The sequence below is a fragment of the Astatotilapia calliptera genome, chromosome 7 (assembly GCF_900246225.1).
Source record: "Astatotilapia calliptera chromosome 7, fAstCal1.2, whole genome shotgun sequence".
In the NCBI taxonomy this organism is placed as follows: Eukaryota; Metazoa; Chordata; class Actinopteri; order Cichliformes; family Cichlidae; genus Astatotilapia; species Astatotilapia calliptera.
The window spans coordinates 847,501-871,952 of record NC_039308.1 but is presented as its reverse complement, the minus strand read 5'-3'; the positions used below and the strand labels follow the sequence as shown (position 1 = coordinate 871,952).

At 48.0% G+C, this 24,452-nt stretch overlaps 1 protein-coding gene across 1 annotated transcript in view; it reads left to right on the top strand.

Annotated features, from left to right (window-relative positions):
- Positions 1-22,516: 22,516 nt before the first annotated feature.
- dgkzb (diacylglycerol kinase, zeta b) overlaps positions 22,517-24,452 on the top strand; it is a 22,066-nt gene continuing 20,130 nt past the window's right edge. Inside the window, exon 1 of the mRNA XM_026172340.1 lies at positions 22,517-24,452. This exon is cut by the window's right edge and continues 866 nt beyond it. Coding sequence (XP_026028125.1) covers positions 24,231-24,452 — 222 coding nt within the window. The 5' untranslated portion in view covers positions 22,517-24,230.

Genomic DNA, 24,452 nt, shown 5'->3' with positions numbered 1-24,452 from the left:
AAACCTCAAATTTGAACACAACACACAGGATGAGAAACTATCAAAATAAAACAGGAGGCTAACACTGACACGTTTGACTTACCTGGATGACTGAACATGGATCGAGACACTGAGACAGAGACAAGGACCGCTGAGCTAACGGGCCAAAGTAAAGCCAGACAAAACCGACGAAACACGGACACGGGGGACACAGGAGGACACGGGGGACACAGGAGGACAGGAAACACATCACCTGTGTCCAAACTGAAAACTACAACAGACTCACACTGAAGATATCAAACAGGAAACCCGGGATCGTGACAACCTTAGCATCTAGCTAGCACTAAAGAAGAGGAGCTAGCATAGCGGGAGTAAGGATTTTGTCAGCTCATCTGAAATGCAGCGTTTCTTTCAGCTCGACAAACATCAGCAAACACGCAAACTGTGTGTGTCACAGTGTGTTGCAGCTAAAGGCCCAGCTGGTGTATCTGATAGGGAGGGAAACACAGACAGCTAAGTTCACTCAGAGATGGAGACGGATAAGAAAGAAGGAGCAGCTCAGAGTTAAAGGAAGGACGCTCATTTAAAGCTCACATGGAAGTCCTCGTGTTTCTAAATCACACATGTGATCTGATCATGATTGTTTACATAAATTCTTGTGTTTCATCTTTGGGAAACGTCCTGCTAAACAAGCTAAGCCGTGCTAACTTTGTGTTATTGAAACGTTGCATGAAAACAGCGAGTAGTGCAGGATAAACAGGTTAGTTTGCAGCTCAGTGTGTGAACGTGGCCGTGGGCTTCGTCATTAAAGACTCAGTCACTGATTTCCACCTTTATATCAGCCGTGTACTGTGCAGTATCACTAGTGTAGTGACGTGAAACGTGTCAATCCATAAAGATCAGCTGATCGCAGCCTGTACTGAAGTGTTTTCCCCACGCTGAGCCACTATGGATCCTCCACCTGCTGAATCCTCTGTAACCCCCGACCGTGCTCAGGTGTGGAGTAGTGATGTGTAATTCGCGAACGAAATGGCTCTTAGAGCTGGGTCTTTGCTGTGAACGACGCGAGCCGGCTCCTTATCGCGAGCCGTGGTTTTTCCTTCTCTCACCCTCTCTCTCCACTTTTTCCCACTTCATTCTGCACGTGAGCCTTGTGCTTTACGCTGGGCAGAGGGGGGAGGGCGGTAGTTACACTCAGGAACAGAGCGGGAGGGAGAGAGAGAGAGAGCCAGGGACAACAACGTCACATTAGAAAGGTATAGTAATCATCCACAACTATTTTCAGTTGCAGATGATAAAGGATTCAGAAAGTTTATTCATGCAGGTCCATATGACAGAGAATATGCATGTTCTTTTTGTTTTCATATTTTAATTTATATTTAATTGTGTTGTGGTTTGCAGTGTTTTGTGTTGTTTCACTTTAAATTTGTTTAAAAGAAAAAAGCTAGGGGCTGACTCAAGATGTGATCGATGTGGCCAGAATTCTGCCTCATTGTCACATATGTTTTGGACATGTCCTTATATCGCTACCTACTGGTCTAAAATATTTAAAACTTTGTCTGATATTTTTAAAAAACAGCTCCCCCCAGACCCAGTAATGGCACTATTCGGTGTAGCTACAGTTAAAAACTTAAATAATAAACAAATTCGTGCTCTGAGTTTTATAACATTGCTTGCAAGACGCCTTATACTTCTAAATTGGAAAAATAAAGCCCCCCCAACTCATTCTGCTTTATTAAGAGACACAATGTATCATTTACAGTTGGAGAAATTTAAATTTTCATTAAGAGATAATGTTAAACAGCTTTACCTAATTTGGCAACCCTTTATAGATTACTTTAATAAGTAAAACTGGGAGGTATGGCCTCCTCCCATATCTGCCCCAAGATTATATATATGGGTCTACGCAGGTGTGTTTTCTTTTTCTTTTTTTTTTTTCTTTCTTTCTTTTTTTTGGGGGGGGGGGGGGGGGGGGGTTCGTTTGTTTTGGGATTGCTGTTTTTTTCCCCTCTCTCCCTCCTTTGAATATACTTATTTAGGATAATAAATGTGTATGTATAGACATAGATATGATTGTTTATATAATGGTAATTATATTTTATGTAAAAAGGATGGGGAGAGGAAGGAAGGGAAGGGGAAAAAGAGGGGAGGGGAAGGGAAAAGGGGAAAAAAGAAAAAAAAACTGTCAATGTAAATGAGATATATATTTTGTTGCCTGATTTGAATAAAGAAAGAAAAAAAAAGGAAAAAGCTGAAAATTTAAATAGTTAAAAGTTGAAATGTGAATAGTTGGTTTTTGTATTATATGATTTATTTATTACATTTTATGTGGAGTGAATAAATAAAAGTATATTTATGGTGGCCCCTACAGACAAAGCACGTACAAACTCCAAAGCACGTACAAACTCCAAAACACGTAAAAACTCCAAAACACGTACAAACTCCAAAACACGTACAAACTCCAAAACACGTACAAACTCCAAAACACGTACAAACGCCAAAACACGTAAAAACTCCAAAACACGTACAAACTCCAAAACACATAAAAACTCCAAAACACATAAAAACTCCAAAACACGTAAAAACTCCAAAACACGTACAAACTCCAAAACACGTACAAACGCCAAAACACGTAAAAACTCCAAAACACGTACAAACTCCAAAACACGTACAAACTCCAAAACACGTAAAAACTCCAAAACACGTACAAACTCCAAAACACATAAAAACTCCAAAACACGTACAAACTCCAAAACACGTACAAACGCCAAAACACATAAAAACTCCAAAACACGTAAAAACTCCAAAACACGTACAAACTCCAAAACACGTAAAAACTCCAAAACACGTAAAAACTCCAAAACACGTACAAACTCCAAAACACGTAAAAACTCCAAAACACGTACAAACTCCAAAACACATAAAAACTCCAAAACACGTACAAACTCCAAAACACGTACAAACGCCAAAACACATAAAAACTCCAAAACACGTACAAACTCCAAAACACATAAAAACTCCAAAACACGTACAAACTCCAAAACACGTAAAAACTCCAAAACACGTACAAACTCCAAAACACGTAAAAACTCCAAAACACGTACAAACTCCAAAACACGTAAAAACTCCAAAACACGTACAAACTCCAAAACACATAAAAACTCCAAAACACGTACAAACTCCAAAACACGTAAAAACTCCAAAACACGTACAAACTCCAAAACACGTAAAAACTCCAAAACACGTACAAACTCCAAAACACATAAAAACTCCAAAACACATACAAACTCCAAAACACGTACAAACGCCAAAACACATAAAAACTCCAAAACACGTACAAACTCCAAAACACATAAAAACTCCAAAACACGTACAAACTCCAAAACACGTACAAACGCCAAAACACATACAAACTCCAAAACACGTACAAACGCCAAAACACATAAAAACTCCAAAACACGTACAAACTCCAAAACATGTAAAAACTCCAAAACACGTACAGAACACAACAGCAGTGCTCCAGGATGCTACGCCCAGTGTTGGCTACACAAGCCAGCAAGTACTAACGACCGGATTTGGTGTGTGGTAGTAACAGGTACTTCTTTTTAAATTATTTGAATATATATATGAGTGCTTGTGTATTTATCACTTAAATTACACAATTGAAAGCATATGTGTATTAATACACATGTGCTTTCAATTGTGTAATTTAAGTGATGTAGGTAGCTCTGTTTTGAAGTTCAGTTAACGCTAGAAATGTGTTTTGGAGTTTGTACATGTTTTGTCTCTAGGGGCCACCGTATATATTTATATATAAACATATATAAATAAAACCAGTTTTTTGTTTACCATTAGTAATTCCTTTTGTGCATAATTTTATATTATTGTTAATAATAAATTAATTAAAGCAACAAAACAACCTGAAGAGCCGGTTCGGAGCCAAAAGAGCCGGAAATCCCAACACTAGTGGAGGCAGCGTCCCTCCACCAGGTAGGCAACAGGTTATTCTGTAAGGGTCACGTGTCCGACAAGACAGATTCAAGCTGAGTGCATTCATTAGAATTAGAATTTAGATTCAAGTAACATTTGTATTCTTATGTGCTATTATTATTGTTATTGTTATTATTGTTATTGCTGTTGTTGTTATTATATTAACACAGCACAAGGTTCAGTTACCTTCTCCAATAACAGGCGGAGTGGTTCAGCGAGTACATTTCAGGGCCGCAACTCTGTTTGAAGAAGTCGACTCAGTACTGAAACTTTTACTTTTGTTTCCCTTCTGCAATTTTAATATTAGATCACCAGAGTGAACTCAGAGCAAACCTGCCTGCCCTCTGTGCAAAAGTAACTGCCCCTAAACCTGATGACTGGCTGTTCAACCCGCGGTCACGTGTTTGTGATGCCTTCAGTGGGTCGTTCACGTCACTGTGGAGGAATTTTCAGGAGCGTTTGAATTCGGACGTGCTGAAGGGTTTTCCAGCATGAACGCCTGTTTAAGGTCACACTGATTCTGGCCACTCCAAGAATCAGTGTGCGAGCCAATCAGAGGTGGGCGTGCTGCTGTGTTTCTGATCATTGTCCTGCTGCCCGAGTGCTCTTGAGCTTCAGGGCACGGCCTGATGGGCGGACATCCTCCTTCAGGGTTTTCAGGTCGCGGTTCTGTCAGTTGCAGCGAGTCGTCTGTATGCTGGGATGTTTTTGCTCCTTGGACTCTCCTATGGAGTCCATTTTGGCCCCGCCTCTTTGTTATTGTTGACCTCTGACCTTTACTGAGCTGAGTGAGGCCTGCAGGTCTTCAGATGCTGTTCTGCGTTTGTTTAGGATTTGATTTGTGAGTCTCGGATTTTTCCCTGTGTGTTGCTCCTTTGTGTCGGTTCATTCATGTGAAGTACTTTGATGCTCATATTCCGTCTTTCAGCTACATCCACGTTCACTTCCTGTTTTACTTTGGTCAGTGGTTTTCTCTTCTAGTCTCAGTTCTGATTCCTCAATCCTGATTTACGCTCAACTTCTGTACAGGTGTCTCCTTTTAGTTACTTCCTGCTTTACTCTGTGCGTCCCTGCAAGACATAATCATTCAAATGTACTTTATTAGACGTGAAACATTCAGGAGCTGCTGGATTCATTAGAAACCCTGAACCGTCGTTACGCAGCGTCACCATGAAACTGACGACCGTCATTATCGATATTAATTAAATGAAACGTTCAAAGCAGTCGCAGGAAACCTGTTTGTGTTTGCCACACTCCTTTTTGTAGTCTTATAATACTTTATAATATAAAATAATGTATTACTATGTATTAATATTATTATAGAACATGTTTAACAAAAGTTAAACTTCCAGAGTTTGTTTGGTTTGGAACAAAACTCTTAGACTGACACTAATCGTGTCCACTGTGGGCACACTGAGCTTCATACGCCACAGTAAAGGAAATCTGATTACTTCTATGTTAGTATTTCACAGGTTTCTGACGGAGGCTCTTCTGCCGCTGTAGCTCATCTGCTTCGAGGTTCAGAGATGCTCTTCTGCACTGTCTCTTCTCCTCTGACCTTTGACCCTAACGGGGTATTTTCTGTGAGAGCTGGATTTGTTCAAACCTTCTGTGTAAACTCAGAGATGGTCCCAGCATATCATCAGTTTCTGAAACACTCAGAACAACAACCGTGCCACGATCACAGTCCTCAGTTTGAACTTCAGCAGGTGGTCTTCATCACGTCTTCCTCCCTGAACATGGAGAGTTCGCTCTGATCTCTGCAGAGTCTTTGGTTTTCTTTGGATGAACCTGACACGTTTATATGATGGAATTTCACAAACGAAGCGAACAGAAGCGGCGACGAGGTTATGTCTGCGTGTTGTTATTGGCAGCTGCGCCTCCTTCAGTGAAGACGGAGACCTGAAAACAACTTTTAGTGAGCAAAGCTCAAACAGATTTCTGAAAGTGAGGCAGCGTGCAGAGCTGGGGGGATGCTATTTGTCTTCAAGCGTCTGATGAGATCTTTTTTTACTCTCGGCAGCCGTCCTCCTGGCCGCTGCACCTCCGCTTTAATTGCCTGTCAAAAATAACCCGGCTCATCCTGCAGTTCCACCTCGGAGCGGGAACCCAGGGGACGAAGCCGCCGCGTGCACGTAGCGAAGATCTGTGCGTGGGCCTCGCCGTGGCCGCGCGACCTCCGCTTCACTGCGGTTCGCTCTCGCTCGCGCCTCTCCTCTCGGTGTGGGCTGCTTTGCAATCTTTATGTAAAACCTATATGTGGGAGGGCAGCGCTGCCGAGAGCAGCTGCAGACATGTGATCCAAGTGAGAGGCAGCAAAAGCTGATCGCACCGTGTTGGTGTTGGACTCCTCAGACCTGCCGGCTGCTTCTCGGACCTCTCTCTGTTTCAGCTACAACTGAAGGAGGAGGAGGAGGAGGAGTGAGCCCGAGCCTCAGCTGCTGCTGCTGGAGAGGAGAAAATGAGTTCATTTCCTCTCTCTCTCTTTTAAACAGCTGTACAGTGGCTGAAGCGCCAGCAGGTGGCAAAAGCACTCACCTCTCTGCCCTCAGCCAATCAGAGGCAGGCAGCTGGGGAGTGGGTGGGACAAAAGAAAAGGAGAGGGAGAACCACAGAGCTGAGATAAAAAGTAAAGAGAAGAGAGCAGAGACGCGACTCCGAGGAGAGGAACGGGAGCAGCAGCTGCTCGGCAGAGAGGGAGGAGAAGGAGACAAGGGAGGAGGAAAGGAGGAGCTCCTTCCACACTGAAGCGTTTGTTTCTCTGTTAAACTTCCTGGAAATGGAGCTGTGCTCAGAGGAGCGCAGACAGGCTTCCTCTGGCTGAGAGGGTTAGGAGGAGGAAGGAAGCCAGTTTAGAGTGAAGCTGCCCCCACCTCCCTCCTCCTGTCACAAAGAGAAGCGTCGATCTTTGCTTCCTGCTGCTGAGAGGAGACGCGCGGAGGTCTGCAGCTGAAGCACTTCCTGTGTTTGTGAGGGTGGAAAGTTGCGCGTGGAAAGTTAAGCGGCTGTGGCGATGGCCGGCGGCAGCTCAGAGCTGATCCCAGAGCAGCACTGAGCACGAGCATGGAGGAGCAGCCGCCGCCGCCGCAGGAGGAGGAGGAGGAGCGTGCTCCGCTACAGGATGGAGGAGAGGAGTCCACCTCCACGTCTTCAGCCTCCAATGCAGAGCTCCCCCGGGCGACCCCGGCCCCCACCTGCCAGCACAACAGCAGGACCTTCACGGGTCTGAGGATCTTCTGCAGGAGGAGGTGAGTGTCTCCTCCCGCTGCTCCACGCGTACGTCTCCGGGTCAGCAGCAAGTTTTCTTTTAAACAGTCAAACTTTTTATCGGTGACACACGGGGAGCCAATCAGAGCGCACGGACAGAGTAAACTGATGGTGGTAACGCAGCTTTTTATGACCCTGTGTGCGGCTGGGTGTCACGATCGCTCGCAGATCGCGTGTCTAAGCGTTCGACACAAACGCAAAGGTCAATCGGTCAGCAGAAAGCCTGCACTTTGACCCCCGACGCTTCCACTCATGCCGACTGACGCCGGAGCCGGGATTCTCCGGCTCGTCTTTGCTTTTCAGGTTTCGTCTTTTGCTCCCACGCTGACACATCTGATCCAGATCAGCATTTATAACGGAGGAAACCACAGATTAGTCGATTACTCTGCAGCTTCTTCTTAAATCATAAGGTCTCAGTTAGAAATGCTCGTGTGTGATTAAAGCGAGCGTGTTGGATTAAACGCGGCTGACAACACTTTCTTTTTCTTGTGTTATATAAAACCTTTCAGCACTGATTCAGGACAAACGTCCCTTCATATCTGAGCAGTTTTCAAAACCGTTCATTGCTGGATGTTTGAGTTCGTTCATCGAGATTCTCAGACGTCTGAAGTTTGAGTGAAGTGCAGTGAACCGAGGGAAATCTGGAGAACACCTCCCTCAGAGATTTCCACACGTATTCACTTCAGTACTGAAAGCGACGTAGGTGCACGAAAACACGCAAAATCCCATCAGCGATGTCCACGGCGTGCTGTTTCCCTCAGCTCTCATTCATTCAGAGCTCATCCAGATGTTCTCAGCTGGACAGATGAACTCTGAGCTGAAGGAGCCGCTGTTCGTATTGGCGAGGCCTCGCTTCCACGGTTTCACGTCTGCAGACTCCCGGCGATGGCCGTGACGCTCACCTGATGTGACAAAGTGGGTTCAAATGACCAAGAAGAGTCCTTTCAAAATAAAAGCCAGCTCCTGACGCTGGCCTTATTACCAGACTAAATGAAAAACAGTCTTAAATGTCTGGATTTACGGGTTTTAATGGTTTCTGGTGTGAACGGCGTGCTCTCTGTGGGCTGAACCAAATCAGCCAGAGTCCAAAGTTTTGGGGTTTCGGGCCGTTTGTGGTCACGTTTGATGGAAATGTGATGATGCTGGAGGGGGAGGTGTTAAAATAAAAGCAGATCAGTAACAGCTGCAGGCTGTAAATATGGATTTATAAACATAGCATGTAACTCAGATTCTCGGTGGAAAATAGTGCGAATCGTCTGCAGTCCCACTCCAGAGTCCCTTCGTATTTTCTCTGTTTTTGTGGTTTTCGCCATGGCAGCGGTGGCGGACCGTGGCGCTCGTCCAGATGTGGCTGCGGGCTTTCAGACGGCGTGATGATTCACAGATTAGAGAAATGAGTGTCGATTCATTAAGAGCTTCTAACCTGCTGCTGTTCACGCCTCTGCACAGGAAGTGAGGCGTCACGCGGCGGCTCGAAGTAAAGACTCTGCTGCCAGAGTTCCTTCACAATTTGACTGTTTCTTGTGGTTTTCAACATGTAAAGCAGCAGCGCCGAGCTCAGAAACGATAGCGAAACTCAGCCGATGCAGTTTCATCGTTTTCTTCTGTCAGTTTTAAATAAACGTGATTGGTAGAAAAATTCTCCAGCAGAGTTTCAGCAGGTTGGATCAAAATGTTCATTTAATCTCGATGAGGGCTGACGAGTCAAAACCAGCGTCTCTTTGTACTTTTCTGCTTCACATGCTGTTACAGGTTCGGGTAAAGGTTTGAAGGTTTCCATCCTTGAATGTGTTTTTGCTCGGTGAACCTGTTCTGCTCTCAGAGTCTCCTCCACAGTCTGAGAGCAGGTGAAGCGAGGAGGAGCGGCGCAGGAAGCTCGTGTCATTTGTGTGTGCGGCAGCTGACACCTGTGAGCCTTATTAGACAGGAAATACTGTTGTCACATGCTTAAAGTGGGCGTTGTCCATTTCCTGTACACACACTACTCTCCGATGTCTGTGATGTCACAGAGAGACCCCTAATATGGTCATCTAAGTCAAGTAGCCTTTAAAGTGGGAGGATCCAGAGCAGCTGGTTTCAGACAGAGGATGAACTGAGGGTCATACAAAGAAGGCTTATTCTGATCAGCGACTGATGTTTGACGTTGGACTCTGACGCCTCGGCATCAGCAGCCGAGTGATTCTGATCCCAGATCAGTTCTGTAATGTTATATTTAAAACATTTTATAGGAGGACGAAGCGTACCGACAGGCACGGGTTCATTTCTGTACTTTTGTTCTTATGCTCCGTTGGAGTAGCTCCGCCTTCTTTGAGCCCACTTGCGTCTCATTGGCCAGCTTTAGGAAGCCTGCCGAGGGGCTTATATATATATGTAAACCAATCAGAGAGCGAGTGAAGTGGTTTGCACAGATTTTTTGTCTTTGCTATGTTTGAATGTGATTTAGGTGTCGGACGGTTTTAACAGGAAGTGCTTGCTGCTGTATTTTTAATAACAGTGAATCAGGCTCGTCAGCGACCCCGTGTCGCTGTGCCTCCCGCGACACATCGAGGACACGCATCACGTGGATGTTTCCAGCCGTCAGACTTCCTCTTCGATGGGCTGAGCTCTGAGTAACGTGGAGCGTGCGTGTTAGTCAGCCTCGTCTCCGTTTTCACGGAGATGAAGTCGGACAGGACTCGCAGTCACACAGCGAGACGCCAAATAAAGGGAGGGAATTACAGCGTTACAGTATGGCTCAGGGGCTTTTATTTTGAAGTGAAAGAGCTGGATACGCTCGCCTGTGAATAAAAAGGTAACAAGTGCAGATTTAAGTTCAGTCAGGTGGTCTGTTTAATCTCCCAGCGATCTCCCACGGTCCTCTAATTATAGCTGCTATTAATGGATTGGCAGAGAAATTAATTAAAAGAGGTCATTTTTAGGGCCTGGTGGGAGTGTTTCACTGCACAGGAGGAGGAGAGGATTCAATCTGCAGCTCTCTGAGGACAGAGCGGAGAGGAGGAAGTGGAGGACTCCTCCTCCTCCACCTCTCTGGAAGCAGCCAAGGGCTTTAAAGGACGCCACTGTGATGTTTCTTCTCTTGTTGAAAATGTAAGAAGAGTCTAAAATGCACAAAAGCAAGCAAACAGCCGCAGCGTGGCGCATCCACCCGGCCTCCGGCAGCCTCACAGCTCACTATTTAGATGTGTGGAGGTAAATACTCCTCCACCCTCTAAGCTCATCCACCCTGGTGACTGTGGAGCAGGTCTCCACCTGACACAGAAACCGGTACTCCATCAGCTCGCTGTCCCCTGCTGGGACGTCCGCCTGCTCAGGTTTGAGCAGGAAATGCACCTTCTTCCAAACCCCCACCTCAGAGGTGGAGCACGCTCTGCAGAGCCTGTGCTGATTGGCTGGACCATGATTGAGCTCTGAGAGCTTCCCTGCAGTTCGCTGGATTCTTGCTCTTTGTTAGCCGTTACATAACGCTGCAGGTCGCATGCTGACTGAGAGGTTGGCGGTTGGATTCCTGCCGGGCGTCTCGGGGCAGCACGATGAGCCTCGCAGCGGTACGGCGTGGATCAGTGACGCCAGCAGCGCTTTCCTGTCTTCAGTGTGTGAGCATGTCGACCTTCATGCTTCGCCCACACTGAAATCACGGCAGGCGTGTTTGGCTGCAGATGCGCCTCAGTCTGGGTGAAAGCAGTAATCCACTCTCAGACTCGGGTTTCCTCCACAGGGTGCAGCCTCGTGTTGTTGTACACTTCTTGGACAGGACCTCAGCGCCCTGATTCGCTCACACCAGAGGCACCTTCGTTTTAGCTCATGCTTTCCTGAAGCTGTGGTCATTCAGTCACAGGAGTGGTGACGCTGACGGTTCGGCGTGCACACCTGTGTGCAGTTAGAAAACTTAACACACGTGTAGCATCTTCAGGTCCAGCTCCCAGTCTGGACTCTCCTGAGCTGTGTGTGACAGGATGTCAAAGGTCACGGCACTTTATAGGACGTGATCCGCCGGCGTCAGCAAACCAGGGAAATAAAGGGCTTTAGGAGCGTGTTTGTTCTCCGTCGCACGTAAAGACGAGCGTGCTACAAAGCAAAGCACGCTGCAGCCGTCACACCTTCGTCTGTGCTTTATTTTGCCTTCAAGGACTTTGATTCGGACTTTTTATCAAACACACTGACCTCTGGGAAAAAACACGATCACAGTTTGAGCCAAACAACTTCATTCAGATCAGCTCATAACATGTTTATATATAAGCAGCGTCCTCCAACAACACAGGCTGAATGAGAGGAGCAGCCGCCATCCACAGAGGTGAAGCAGAGAGAGGCAGGTGGAGAAGAGCGGAGGGAAAGGGAAGGTTTAAAGATGGCGCTGCTGTGATGGTTGGCGGCGGTGGAGGCCAGCTGAAGGTGCTCGGATGTTCGTGGCTGGTCTGAGCATGTGCAGAGCAGGGAGGGCGGAGCTGGGACTGACGGCTCCACGTCAGTGTCTAAATATAATCGTTTTTCACTCCACTGTCTGCCGCTGTGAAGCTGTGGACAGCATAACAGGAACACGTCCATGGACTTCAGCGTGAGATCGTAAATCTGTGACGATGATGATGATGATGATGATGCAGTGTGTGCGGTCGGGCTCAGACATGTTTAATAACGCTGACGATCAAGGTCAGCTGGGTCCTAACTTTAACTTAAGCCTGACCCCAGACGCTGCTGCTGCCGCTTCCCTCTGTGCTTCTCAGGTGCCTCCTATCTGGTTTCACTGAGGCCACGCCCCCACCTGTGACATCACCCCTCCTTTCACAACTGACAGATAATGGAAAACACCTGCTGTGATATTACAGAGGAAGGCGGGGCCAAATGGTTGCGTGTGCTCTCCCACAGCTGAAAGCAGCCACGATGAGTTCAGTCTGCCAGGTTCAGATCGCTGCCTCTGATCTGATTGGACGAGAACAAAAGGGGGTTGGTACTCTGGAGACAAACCAGTTAGGACGTCTGTCATCTGTCATCATGAGCTGTTTGTGGCCTGAGACAGGTCACTGCCCTGCTGCCATGACGATAATGATGATGATGGTGGTTTCATACACAACAGACTAAACACCGTCACTGTGGCGAGCAAAAGCTGATCAGGTGACAGTGATCTCCAGATTATTATCAGTAACTAGACTCCGCCCCCACAGGTGAAACCTAAGCTCTGGGTCAAAGGTTATTGAACCCAAACTTTACTACAACGTCACAAAGCGGGGATAAAAATAGAACATGAGACTAAAGCTGAGACGTTCTGCTGTGGGCGGAGAATATGCCAGGAATGCAGAGCAGCCGCCATGACATCACACGCCCTGCAAAGTCAAAGGTTAAAACACGCTGTTCAGTCAACTTCATTCATACTGCACCAGATCACAGCAGCAGTCAGCTGAAGGCTCCGCCTCCTTTCTACGCTTAAATACTGTAGGCCTGCAGTGTGACAGCGAAGTGCTCTCGCCTGCTGACGAGCCCCGAAAGTTTACCCACAATGCACTCTGCCACGCTTCCTCCAGTGCATCGTCAGAAACGGATCGAACATCATCGTCAGGATGATGTCACGCTGAGACTGATCTCTGGTCGGTCACTCGAGCGCACGTCTGGCTCTTTGCGTCCATGCAGTATTTATTGTAAGTCGGCCTCACGCCCTGCACCTCACGCTGACACCGCGAGCAGCAGCGGACAGACGTCCTGCCGCAGCCACACTCGCCGCTCCGTCCGGGTGTCGGGTGTCACGGCCGGGTGGAAAGCCTCAACGCCTCGGGGTGATGTCGGCCAGGAGACAAATATGTCGCCTGTTCACATGTTTCTGTGGGAGTTTTCTGCTCACGCTCAAAAACTTTCCACACATTCGGAAAATATCTGCACGCGTGTGTGAGGATTTTTAGGAATCGCGCTTATCTGGAAAACCAGAAGAACAGGAAGGACGCGACTCGGATCAGGCCGCCGGCCTTATCGTTCCGCTGTCCGCAGACCCAATCAGATAAACTCGACTCACAACAAAGCAGCCAGATTCCTGCCAAAACATTAAGCACAGGCAAAGACGGGCTGAAGTCAGGTGGCGAAACAGAAGAAAATGTAACCCTCTGCTTCCTCACAGAGCAGTGAAAGTTTCCACTGACATTTCTCATCCGCGGGATAATAAAGGTCTGTTCTATCTTCAGGGCTCAGGTCAGATTCTCTGAGATCCTTCGAGGTCAGAGGTCGCACGTGTCTCTGTTCGTGACCAAGTGCGTCGTCACATCCGTCCTCTGCCGTTTCCATGGTTTTTAGGACTCGTAAACATCAGGGCTGTTACTGACTGATAAGGGGCGTCCTCACCCGAGGATCCGCACGCCACGCGCCGTGGCTCAGGTGCTGAGTGTTGCTGGTCACAAAGAGCGTGCTGCACCAGAAACCTCGCTGTCATTGCTTTAGTCGTGAGCCGGTTGCTGCGGTTGCCCGTGGTTTGCAGGGAAGACGCTGACTAATGCTGACTTACAAAGAACGCTGCCGCCACAAACCTCGGCCGCCGCCCTACAGAGTAAATGCAGCCCCTACTGAAACCATTTCAGATGATGATACTCTTACTTTGAAGGCGAGCGGCCTCGCAGCGGGGCAGTCGGCGTCCACGTACACTGCAGGTTTCATACCAGCAACCCACGGTTACCAGGAGACGCCGACATCACAGAGCTGTGTGAGTGTGAGTGTGTGTGTGTCTGTGTGTGTCTGTGTGTGTCTGTGTGTGAGTGTGTGTGTGTGTGAGTGTGTGTGTGAGTGTGTGTGTGTGTGTGTGTGTGTGTGTGTCTGTGTGTGAGTGTGTGTGTGTGTGAGTGTGTGTGTGAGTGTGTGTGTCTGTGTGTGAGTGTGTGTGTGAGTGTGTGACAGTGTGTGAGTGTGTGTGTGTGTGAGTGTGTGACAGTGTGTGTGTGTGTGTGTGAGTGTGTGTGTGACAGTGTGTGAGTGTGTGTGTGTGTGTGTGTGTGTGTGTGTGTGTGTGTGACAGTGTGTGAGTGTGTGTGTGTGTGAGTGTGTGTGTGAGTGTGTGACAGTGTGTGAGTGTGTGTGTGTGTGTGTGTGTGAGTGTGTGACAGTGTGTGTGTGTGTGTGTGTGTGTGTGAGTGTGTGACAGTGTGTGAGTGTGTGTGTGTGTGTGTGTGTGAGTGTGTGACAGTGTGTGAGTGTGTGTGTGTGTGAGTGTGTGACAGTGTGTGTGTGTGTGTGTGTGTGTGTGTGTGTGTGACAGTGTGTGTGTGTGTGTGTGTGTGTGTGTGTGAGTGTGTGACAGTGTGTGAGTGTGTGTGTGTGTGTGTGTGAGACAGTGTGTGAGTGTGTGTGTGTGTGAGTGTGTGTGTGAGTGTGTGACAGTGTGTGTGTGTTTGTGAGTGTGAGTGTGTGTGTGTGTGTGTGTGTGTGTGTGTGTGTGAGTGTGTGTGTGTGTGTGTGTGTGAGTGTGTGTGTGTGTGTGAGTGTGAGTGTGTGTGTGAGTGTGTGACAGTGTGTGTGTGTTTGTGTGTGTGTGTGAGTGTGAGTGTGTGTGAGTGTGTGTGTGTGTGACAGTGTGTGTGTGTTTGTGAGTGTGTGTGAGTGTGTGTGAGTGTGTGTGTGTGTGTGTGTGTGTGTGTGTGTGTGTGTGTGTGTGTGTGTGTGTGTGAGTGTGTGTGTGTGTGTGAGTGTGAGTGTGTGTGTGAGTGTGTGACAGTGTGTGTGTGTTTGTGAGTGTGTGTGAGTGTGAGTGTGTGTGAGTGTGTGTGTGTGTGACAGTGTGTGTGTGTTTGTGAGTGTGTGTGAGTGTGTGTGAGTGTGTGTGTGTGTGACAGTGTGTGTGTGTTTGTGAGTGTGTGTGAGTGTGAGTGTGTGTGAGTGTGTGTGTGTGTGACAGTGTGTGTGTGTGTGTGAGTGTGTGTGAGTGTGAGTGTGTGTGTGTGTTTGTGAGTGTGTGTGAGTGTGTGTGAGTGTGTGTGTGTGTGAGTGTGTGTGTGTGTGACAGTGTGTGTGTGTGTGTGAGTGTGTGTGTGTGTGAGTGTGAGTGTGTGACAGTGTGTGTGTGTGTGTGAGTGTGTGTGTGTGTGTGTGTGTGTGTGTGTGTGTGTGTGACAGTGTGTGTGTGTGACAGTGTGTGTGTGTTTGTGAGTGTGTGACAGTGTGTGTGTGTGTTTGTGAGTGTGTGAGTGTGTGTGTATGAGTGTGACAGTGTGTGTGTGTGTTTGTGATAGAGAGTGTGTCTGTGACAGTGTGTGTGTGTGAGTGTGTGTTTGAGTGAGTGTGTGTTTGAGTGTGTGAGTGTGACAGTGTGTGTGTGTGTGTGTGTGTGTGTGTGTGTGTGTGTGTGGACCCAGGGATTACACAGACCCATTTCCTTGCTATCTTTTCCCGTCACTGCCCTGTTTCTATAAATAGTCGGGTCCAGGAGGGCGACGCAGCCAATGAGCTCAAACTCTCATGTCCTCACTTCAGCCGTGCGTCTGCAGGCAGGTGAGCGCATTACCTCCCGTTACCTGGGGTTGTTTAACCGGCCGTGGGGTCAGAAACATACCTGATCACACCACAAGATGGCAGCACAGCATCGTGGCTCCTGAGCTGACGGAGGAGAGAAGAAGCTGTGTTTCCCGGGTGAGAGGGAGCTGCAGTGATGCAGTTATGGATCTGATGTGATTGTGTATTTACTGCTCACATAATTAGTTTACTCGCCGTCCTCTCGCTCTGAAAGCTAATCGCTCACTCTCTCCGTGTCTGGGCTCAGTTTCCCTCGCTGTGAAAGCAGAGCAGCCGGCGCTCCTGAAGCCGGCATTATTTAAAGGGAATCTGATACGGAGGAGTAAAGGATTAAGCAGGAAGAGAGGAGCCTCCTCTCGTGCACAGCATCAGATCAATACAGGAAACACTTTTTATCCTCCGCTTTATGTCCGAGCTCCAGGAGAACACAAACGACCCAGTGACCAATCGGAGATAAGCCTCGCCTTACCTGAAGCTACACACCTGTTGTTCTAGCATGCTGGAAGCCTCTCAGTAAAGTTTAAAGCAGCTGCACCTTATTAAAGTCTGCCCCCTGGTGCTGACTTTAATGTTTGCGCTGGGTGATGACAGAAAGCCGCTTTAACCTCCTAGGACCTGGCGTCCACATATGTGGGCCTCACATTTTGATATGCACACTTACAGGACATCATATAAACAAATATCCTCATGTGGTTCTCATTTTTCTTAAAAACAAAATCTGGTAATTCTTTGTTTTTACATTCATCAGGTCCCAATCAGCCCAAATAATAAAGAAAAATTAAAAATGCTGCTGTGAAAGAGTTCGGGTCTTAGGAGGTTAAAGGACATTTATGTACTGTCTGTTACTGCAGACCTGTTTCTGCCCTGGGTCAGGCACTCATGTGCTGCACGACTGATCATTTCTGCAGTTAGAAGATCTTTTGAAGCCCAGCTGAAGCCTTTCATTCCAGCTCGGATCATCACTTTAACCACTTCCAGCTGAAGCTTTTGATCATTTTAATCCTTACAATGAGAAAGAAAAATGGACTAAAGCACGTCAGAAATGCAGGTTTTTTAACTAGAAAGTCTTAATTTAATTATGTCTGTTTGTTTGTTTTTATGTTTGAACTAAATCACAACATAAAAATTCAGTTTTTATTAATTTATTAGAAGTGGCCCACCTGCAGTACCGTCACAGCCCACTGGGGGGCTGCAGGCCACACGTTGGAACCACCAGAGGGACTATTCAAGCACAAAGCAGCATTGTTTCTACGTGCTTCTGTTTCTTAAACAGACAGCGTGATTTATTTATTCATATATGGGGTGGTGGGGTGGCTGTAGCTCAGGTGGCAGAGCGGGTCAGCCACTAATCAGAAGGTCAGTGGTTCGATCCCAGGCTGCCTCCTGGCTGCTTACCAAATATCCTTGGGCAAGATAATAACCCCGTGTTTGCCTACTGGTGGTGGTGGTCAGAGGGCCCGGTGGCGCCAGTGTCCGGCAGCCTCGCCTCTGTCAGTGCGCCCCAGGGTGGCTGTGGCTACAATGTAGCTGCCATCACCAGTGTGTGAATGTGTGGATGACTGGATGTGTAAAGCGCTTTGGGGTCCTATGGACTAGAAACACGCTATACAAATGCAGGCCATTTACCATATAAGTGTTTTACTGTTTCTGTAGAGGACTTTGATCAGCTGTTAGTTTGAGAGCTGCTGCTAGAAGCAGAGGAAGACGTGAGCGGTGGAGGAGCTCAGCGCTGGCAGTAATCTGCTGAGCGAGCAGGTCGATGATCCGGCCGCAGCAGGAGGCGCTGATCTTTTAAGCCTCTTCCAGGTTTCAGGTCTGTCTGCTTATGTAAGCGCAGCAGCGGGGAGGACGTCAGGAGCGCTCGCAGGACGGAACGCGTCAAACGCTGACTTAAAGTTTAAATGAACGGCGCACATACTGCAGTTCCTCTGATGTGCAGCAGAGGCAGCAGTGAGTCAGTCCCCATAAACATGTTTGCAGCCTGATGCACAATAATTTGAAGTTTGCATTATTATGTTTTTTTGTGTCCCTTCATCAGGAGATCATGTGACAGCTGCAGGGAGTCACGTGATCTGAAAGTGTGTTTGCAGATATATATTTTAAATCTGACTTTTGATAAAATGACATCGCTCCGGTTGCCAAGCTGCTCACAGCGTAGAAACGACAAAAGCAAGAGAAGCTGATTATTTGACGACATCTCATCATCTAATTAGCGGCGGCGGGACTGGGGTTTCAATGAAGACAAAGAGGGGCACGCTCAGTGCATGTTTGGACAAATTAATATGCGGCCTGGCTTCCTGTTTTTCTTTTTTTTAAAAATTGGATCCATAATGCAGCAGCGGCCGGGCCTTGAAGTGTTAATGAAGAGTATTCTGGGATGTTGGAGTGGGGCCGGCGGCTCCATTCATCTCCAGGTGATCACAAAAGGACGCCTGAGCAGCGGTTCCCGGGCGAGCCGGCCCAGGATCGGCCACTCGGCCCGTCCTGCAGCGCAGGGCGGCGTGATGCTGCTCTCAGATCAGATTTATCTCCTGGGTTATTTTAAAGCAGCGGCAGCAGCAGCTTAGTGCCTCCCTCCTCGCTCTGCCTGTCAGTGCGTCTCTCCTCTTCATCCCTGCAGGACCGCCTGATGCCTCCTCTCAGGTTGTATCGAACTGAACTCGCCTGTCGCCGTCTGCTCTTTCTCTTTAGCTTCTCGTGTTTTTGTGGCTGTGAAGAAGCTGGTTTAGTTGTGTGTTAAGCTGCTGGACCACCTCAGCTGTGTGTGGCGTTAAATCAGTGGCAGATTGCACTCGTTAGGCTCCTGTTTGCTCCAGCAGGTGTTTTTACTGCTCTGCTCTCAGGTGTATCTGCTGTTTGTCTGCTAACCGGTGCTGTACCTTCACACCAAAGTGCCCGACAGCTGAGAGCCCGGGCTGAACACTCGTTTTTTTCCACCGTAGGATCTCTGTGATGTCACAGAGAGAGGATATTCTTAAACGTGCATGTTGTGACGTAACAGGATGGATTTCTATTTAAAGCTTTGCAGGAAGGATTGGCCAAAGTTGAAAAAGTGCGCCAGAAACAGGAAACGGTCTTCGTTTCCATGGTTTCACTAATGCTCAAAGAAAACGGCGAGCATTTGAAAACAAGTTGGCGTCTTCCAGGAAAACTACGGGAACCTCTTTGTGACCCCCAGCAGCCACTGACTGACCAATCAGGGCCCAGATGGGCTCTTACTCCCCTGAGCCCGCAGCATCATGTCTAACGTGGACTGTGGTCACATGACTGCAAAACCTGACCCGACCTCTGACCTCTGCAAAGTCACGATCCTCATCTTCTCAGAGACTCGCCCCCTGCTGGACAGTGGAGCGAATGTTCGCAGGACCAAGTCACCTGCGGGACCTCACCTGTGGCGGCGACATGTGATTACTGGTGTTCGCTCGGCGACAGACGAGGCTGCTCGCTCTGTGGTTATTCTCAGTTTGCACACGCAGAGCAAACCGGCCCCACACAGGCACAGGTTTCCATTTATAGCACAGAGATTAAACTTTATTTATAAAACCTTTATTGAGATTAAACGGTTCAGATTACATCACTGAGACGTGTGCTCACGAGCCATCACAGCAACAGCTTCAAAGTGGCCCTTTCCATCCTCGGACGAGCAGAGCAGCTCTGCTTTGTTTTATGCAGCCTTTCAGGTCGACCCTGTCCCCCTTTCTTGTGATTGGCTGCCCCTCTCTGTGACATCATCGAGATGCAACAGTAGAAAGAAACTGGAAAAAAAGAGTGTTCAGAAAAACCAGCATGGCAACAAACAAATACCAACACAAAGCCCGATGTCAGGATGTGTCCTTCCATCTTTGATATACAGTTTGTGTTGGTTATGACACGCCTCCACGGGACGTTTGACACAGACGAGCAGCTGATGCGCGACACGTGGAGGCTCCAACCTCAGCTTCTTATCGTGCGTCAGGTTTTGGTTACTGGAAGCTGCTTTCTGTTTCTGTTGCCATTGACTGACAGCAGCAGACAGACTCGTCTATTTATAGAAACACCTCCTCACTTACCTGTTACCTGTCTGAGCGGTCAGGTGACCCGGTCGGCAGTTACACAGGTAACGTGACACCGAGGCAGCAACAGGTGATCAAATACTCGAGTACGAGCTCCAACACGCGAGGGGAGACGTGGACGCGGTTACTTCAGGCTCTGCTGCAGACGGAGGGTCTCCCTGAGCGGCTGATAAAACACGTCTGCACAGCGCGTGCGTCAGAATCAGTACAAGAAACCAGTCTCCTCATTTCTATCCTCGGGCAGAACGTGACCCGGTGATGGAAACACCCTCAGGGACCAATCAGAGATAAGCCCCACCTTCATCTGAGGCTACACACCTTCTTTACCGTCTTGTGCCATGCAGCATGCAGAGCCACGCTGCACGTGTTTCAGTGACGGAGGTCTTTAAAGTCAGAGTATGGGGAGGCATAAAACTCTGCCCCCTGGTGGTGAGTATAAAGTTTGCACAGGGTAATTACAGAAAGGAGAAAGGACGAACTGGCATGAACATTTTTATACTTTAAACCTTTTTCTGCCCTGAGGAAGCTAAAACAGCGCCCCCTGGTGGCTGTGCACCACTTAGACCACCTAAAGAAACCGTTTAAACCTGTGATTTCTCGCCATGCACAGGTGTCATGAAGCCTGAGCATCAGGCTGTGAACATGTTAGACATGGCAGTCTGTGGAGGCTGACTCACTGCTGCCTCTGCTGGACATCAGAGGACCTGCAACTTCCTGTTGTAGTGTGGCTCCTCCTCCTGATTTTAAAAGCGTGGCTTTTTAAAACCATGTAGAAAGTAAAACCTGAACGTCTGCTCTCTGCAGTAAAAGCACCGTCTGCTGACAGCGATGTCAGCGTCACGTCTAATTACCGCACTATTTGTTTACAGGGCGAGAAGCCAGCAGGTAGTCGTGGCGGTAATTACTGCTGTTGTGTGTGTCACAGCGGCGATGACAGGTCCCTGTTGTCGTGCCGCTCCCTGTGGTGAAAAGCCCACACTCCCTCTCTGCCTCGTTTATAATTCATGCTGCTCTGGTCCTGGCGGGTCAGGCCGGGGGGGGTAACCCGAGCTCATCTCACACAGCCGGCACCGGGCGGTCCCATCAGAGGCCGGCGTGTGGTGTGACGCAAAACGAGGCCTAGTTTTGATTTCGATGCGTTCCGGTAAGTCAGAGCGGCGTGACCGCACGGCCCGTGAAAGCCTGCGGAGCCACTAAATGGTGCTGGGGGCAGGAAATCTGCCTCACCTGTGCACTTCCTGCTGTCACAGCAGCGTTTGTGATGAGGAGCCGGGTGGTTTCAGAAATGTTACTGATCCTATGACAGAGAACACACAGGCCTGACATCCTGAACACACACAACTGCTGCTGTGCGTGTGGGCGGTCCTGGTTCTGCTCGCCAACGTGGGTCGTGATCCAGGACCGCCATCAGCAGCTGAGCCAGGGGCTGGTCAGAGAGGAGGTGTTGTTGTTGCAGATTTTATGGATTTTAGTGCGTCCTCTTCCTGTTTATCTGTTCTTGCTGTGTCTACGTCAGTGTGACCCTCTCCAGCAGCTCATCGTCCTCTGTTCTCATCATCACCGGTGAGGAAACGCAGCCCCCTGATTTCTCTGGGCTTATTTTTCCCACCTGGACTGCAGATATCGAGGCAGATAGTTTACAGATTTGAAATAAGATGATAAAAGTGGAAATTCAGCTTGGCAGGCAATTTATTTCTAAGCACTTTCAGAAAACTCCCAGCTGCCGTACACCTGACATGACAAACAGTAAGCACAAACAATCAAATCAGCACATTAGATTAAATTAAAGCAGGAAAGTCAGAGTCACACTGGGTCAAAAGCCAAGGAATAAAAATGGGTTTTAATTAGGGCTGCCACGATTAGTCGACTATCAGAATCGTCGACGACTGATTTAATAGTCGACGCGTCGTTTGAAGCTTTGTAAGATCACAAAAGACGCAGGAATAAGTAGCAGGATTTAAGAGTGTAATAACGGACTGAAACAGAAGATGGCAGCATTGCATGTACAAGGATGTCAGCTGCCGTTAAACCCCGAAGAAGAAGAAGCAGCTGTGTCCCAGAATTCATAGCGCAGCCCTGCTCAGTTTCCAACAATGGCGGCAGCTAGTTAGTTTTAATATTACTCTTATTATTCTTTCTGGGTCACAAAATAAACGTTTAACATATTTTCAGGCGAGAATGTAGCTGTGTAAACCTCAAATATCTGCTCAGTTTATCAGGACACCGCATATTTTCAAAAGCGCTCCGACGTTTTCGGAGACGTCTGTTACCCACTAGCTCGATAGCGAGCCGGGGGCTAGGCTAACTAGAGCCATGAGAACACCGGACTCTGGGCAGATCGTTTTCAAACCCACCGCCGTCTTTCGCTACTCAGGTTAAACATGATATATGAGTCACTTAGATAACTTAAAATGTTACTGTTTGGCTTTTTTCAGTGTTTTATTTGTTCCTGAGTAAATCGGTTTGGCTGAGATTAAAGTTATAGTTTTTACACAGCTGAATAAACATCAAGCAGACAGCTGATCATCAGAAGTGTGAGATGCTCCAGAATATACTCCAGTGTCCTGTTATATTTTAGATAGCAAGGAGTTTATTAAACTTCACCGAAACAATCTGCAGATTTCATTAAAATGTAATAAACTATCATCTTGTCTTTATTTTTAGTTAGCACCTTAAAAGCTTAAAGCTGTAAGCTAATGAGAGTTATATAAGAGCAGATGCTGCTGGTGCAATAAGCTGTAGGTCCAATGGATGATGATCTGACTAGTCGACTATCAAAATAATCGTTTGTGGCAGCCCTAGTTTTAATGCATGCTTTAATAAATGGACAATGGAGGGACCTCTCTGATGTGCAGGGGCAGGTTAGCAGCTCGTCAGCTGACCTGAGAAACATGGGGGGGCAGTAAGGATGAAGGTGGGGGCAAGACCGTTTAAGCCTTTAAAAACAAACTCTAAGATATGCAGGCAGCCAGTAGAGTGAAGCCAGGATGGGAGTTATGTGCAGTCGTGCAGCAGCAGACAAGAGAGTATTACAGTAATCCAAACGAGATGAAGTAAAATCATGGAGTACTGTTTCGAAATGCAGTCTGGATAAAATAGGTCTTACCTTTGCTGAGCGCCTTAAATGCTAAAAACTGGACTTGACAGAGCCCTAATTTGCAGGTCCAATTTAAAATCAGTCCACCTTAAAACCAAAGTTAGTTTCAACAAGTTTAAAATACTCTGCCAGGGGTCCCAAATCAAAAGAGGAGGGATCACAACCAAAAAACGACCAAAAACAATCACCTCTGTTTTGCTTGAATCAGCATAACAGTGGAAGGTTGTTCCATGCCTTCTAAGGACGGCTGCCAAAGGCTGTAAATACAATGAAAAAGTCAGAGGCCCTAGAAATGAGCCCTGTGGGACCCCAAACTGAAGATGCTGTGGTCTACATGGTCACATGTGATTGGTCAGTAGACTGGAAAGCTTCCAGAAAATCAGCGCCTGAGTTTTCATGTGCAGATGGATATTTGTGTGAATGTCATTCATAGCCGGATGGTCCAGCAGCCGGTCTGTGCAAAGGCTTCAGGCACTGTGGCGGCTTCTAAACCACTGAACACTGGCAGGAGGCCTCAGACTCGTCCTGCAGCAGAAGCCCAAAACAGCCACACTCAGGTCGGTCGGAGTTCGATCCCCGGCTCCTGCAACACCCAACCAAAAACACTGATGAAAGTGGGAGGAAACCGTCCATCGGTCCTCAATGTTTGAACAGGAGAAAGAAAAATCGGTCAGGATCGTCATCAACCCGGTGTTATCATAACACATCGGAACCAAGAAGATGATCACAGAAGATTCATCGAGTGAAACTTAGCCTGTTGGCTCATTAACGAGGCCGTTCCAACAGATCAGGTGAAATGTCGTTTGTGTAGGAAACATTTCAGTCGCTGCAACGCTCATCGCTGACAACCCGCCTCAGGCCTGACATGTCTGCCGCCAAACCGAAAAGCTTTCAGCAGGAAAACTTTATTAGCAAATATATAAAAGTCATGCGGCTAAAACGTAACCTGCCTGACCTGTGACCTGTGAGGGGTTATCGGGGTTCGCCGCGCGTTACCTGAGGACGCCGCGCAACGTTTGAACGTGAGGTCGTTCTCAGAAAGCATCGACTGGTGCCAGCTCATCATGTTCCAGATCAAGATGCAGAAAACACAACCACAGCTCCGACCGAGAAATACGACACGCTGCAGTCACCCAGAGAAGACGGTGCTGGAGTGGCCACGCCCTCGGATGTTGGCCTCTCCACCCAGAGGTCTGGATGCTGCATGTGATGAAGATGAAGCTAGCCTCCTGCCCGATGAGTCTGAGCTCCACTTTGACTTTATTTGGTAAAAAACGACTCGTCTTTATTTTCCGTCACTTCCTGAAGCGTTTGCACGACCCTGCAGGCAAAGCAGCGCCTTTCCTCTCATAGTCCACACCGCTCTGCGCTTCATGCTAACTGCTCTTTACGTCCAACAGCCACCAAGAAGCCTCTCAGACGTCGGCCTCACTGCAGTGTCCATAATGGACACTTTTTTTCGCCGTCACTTTAAGAGGAAGGATGCCGCTCTGCAGGAGGACGCGTCCAAATCCTGCCGCCAGCGGAGGCCCAGCGTTGCCGTGCCCACCAGCAAAGTTCGCCGAAGGTCCACAGTCGGGATGCCTTCCTCTGCT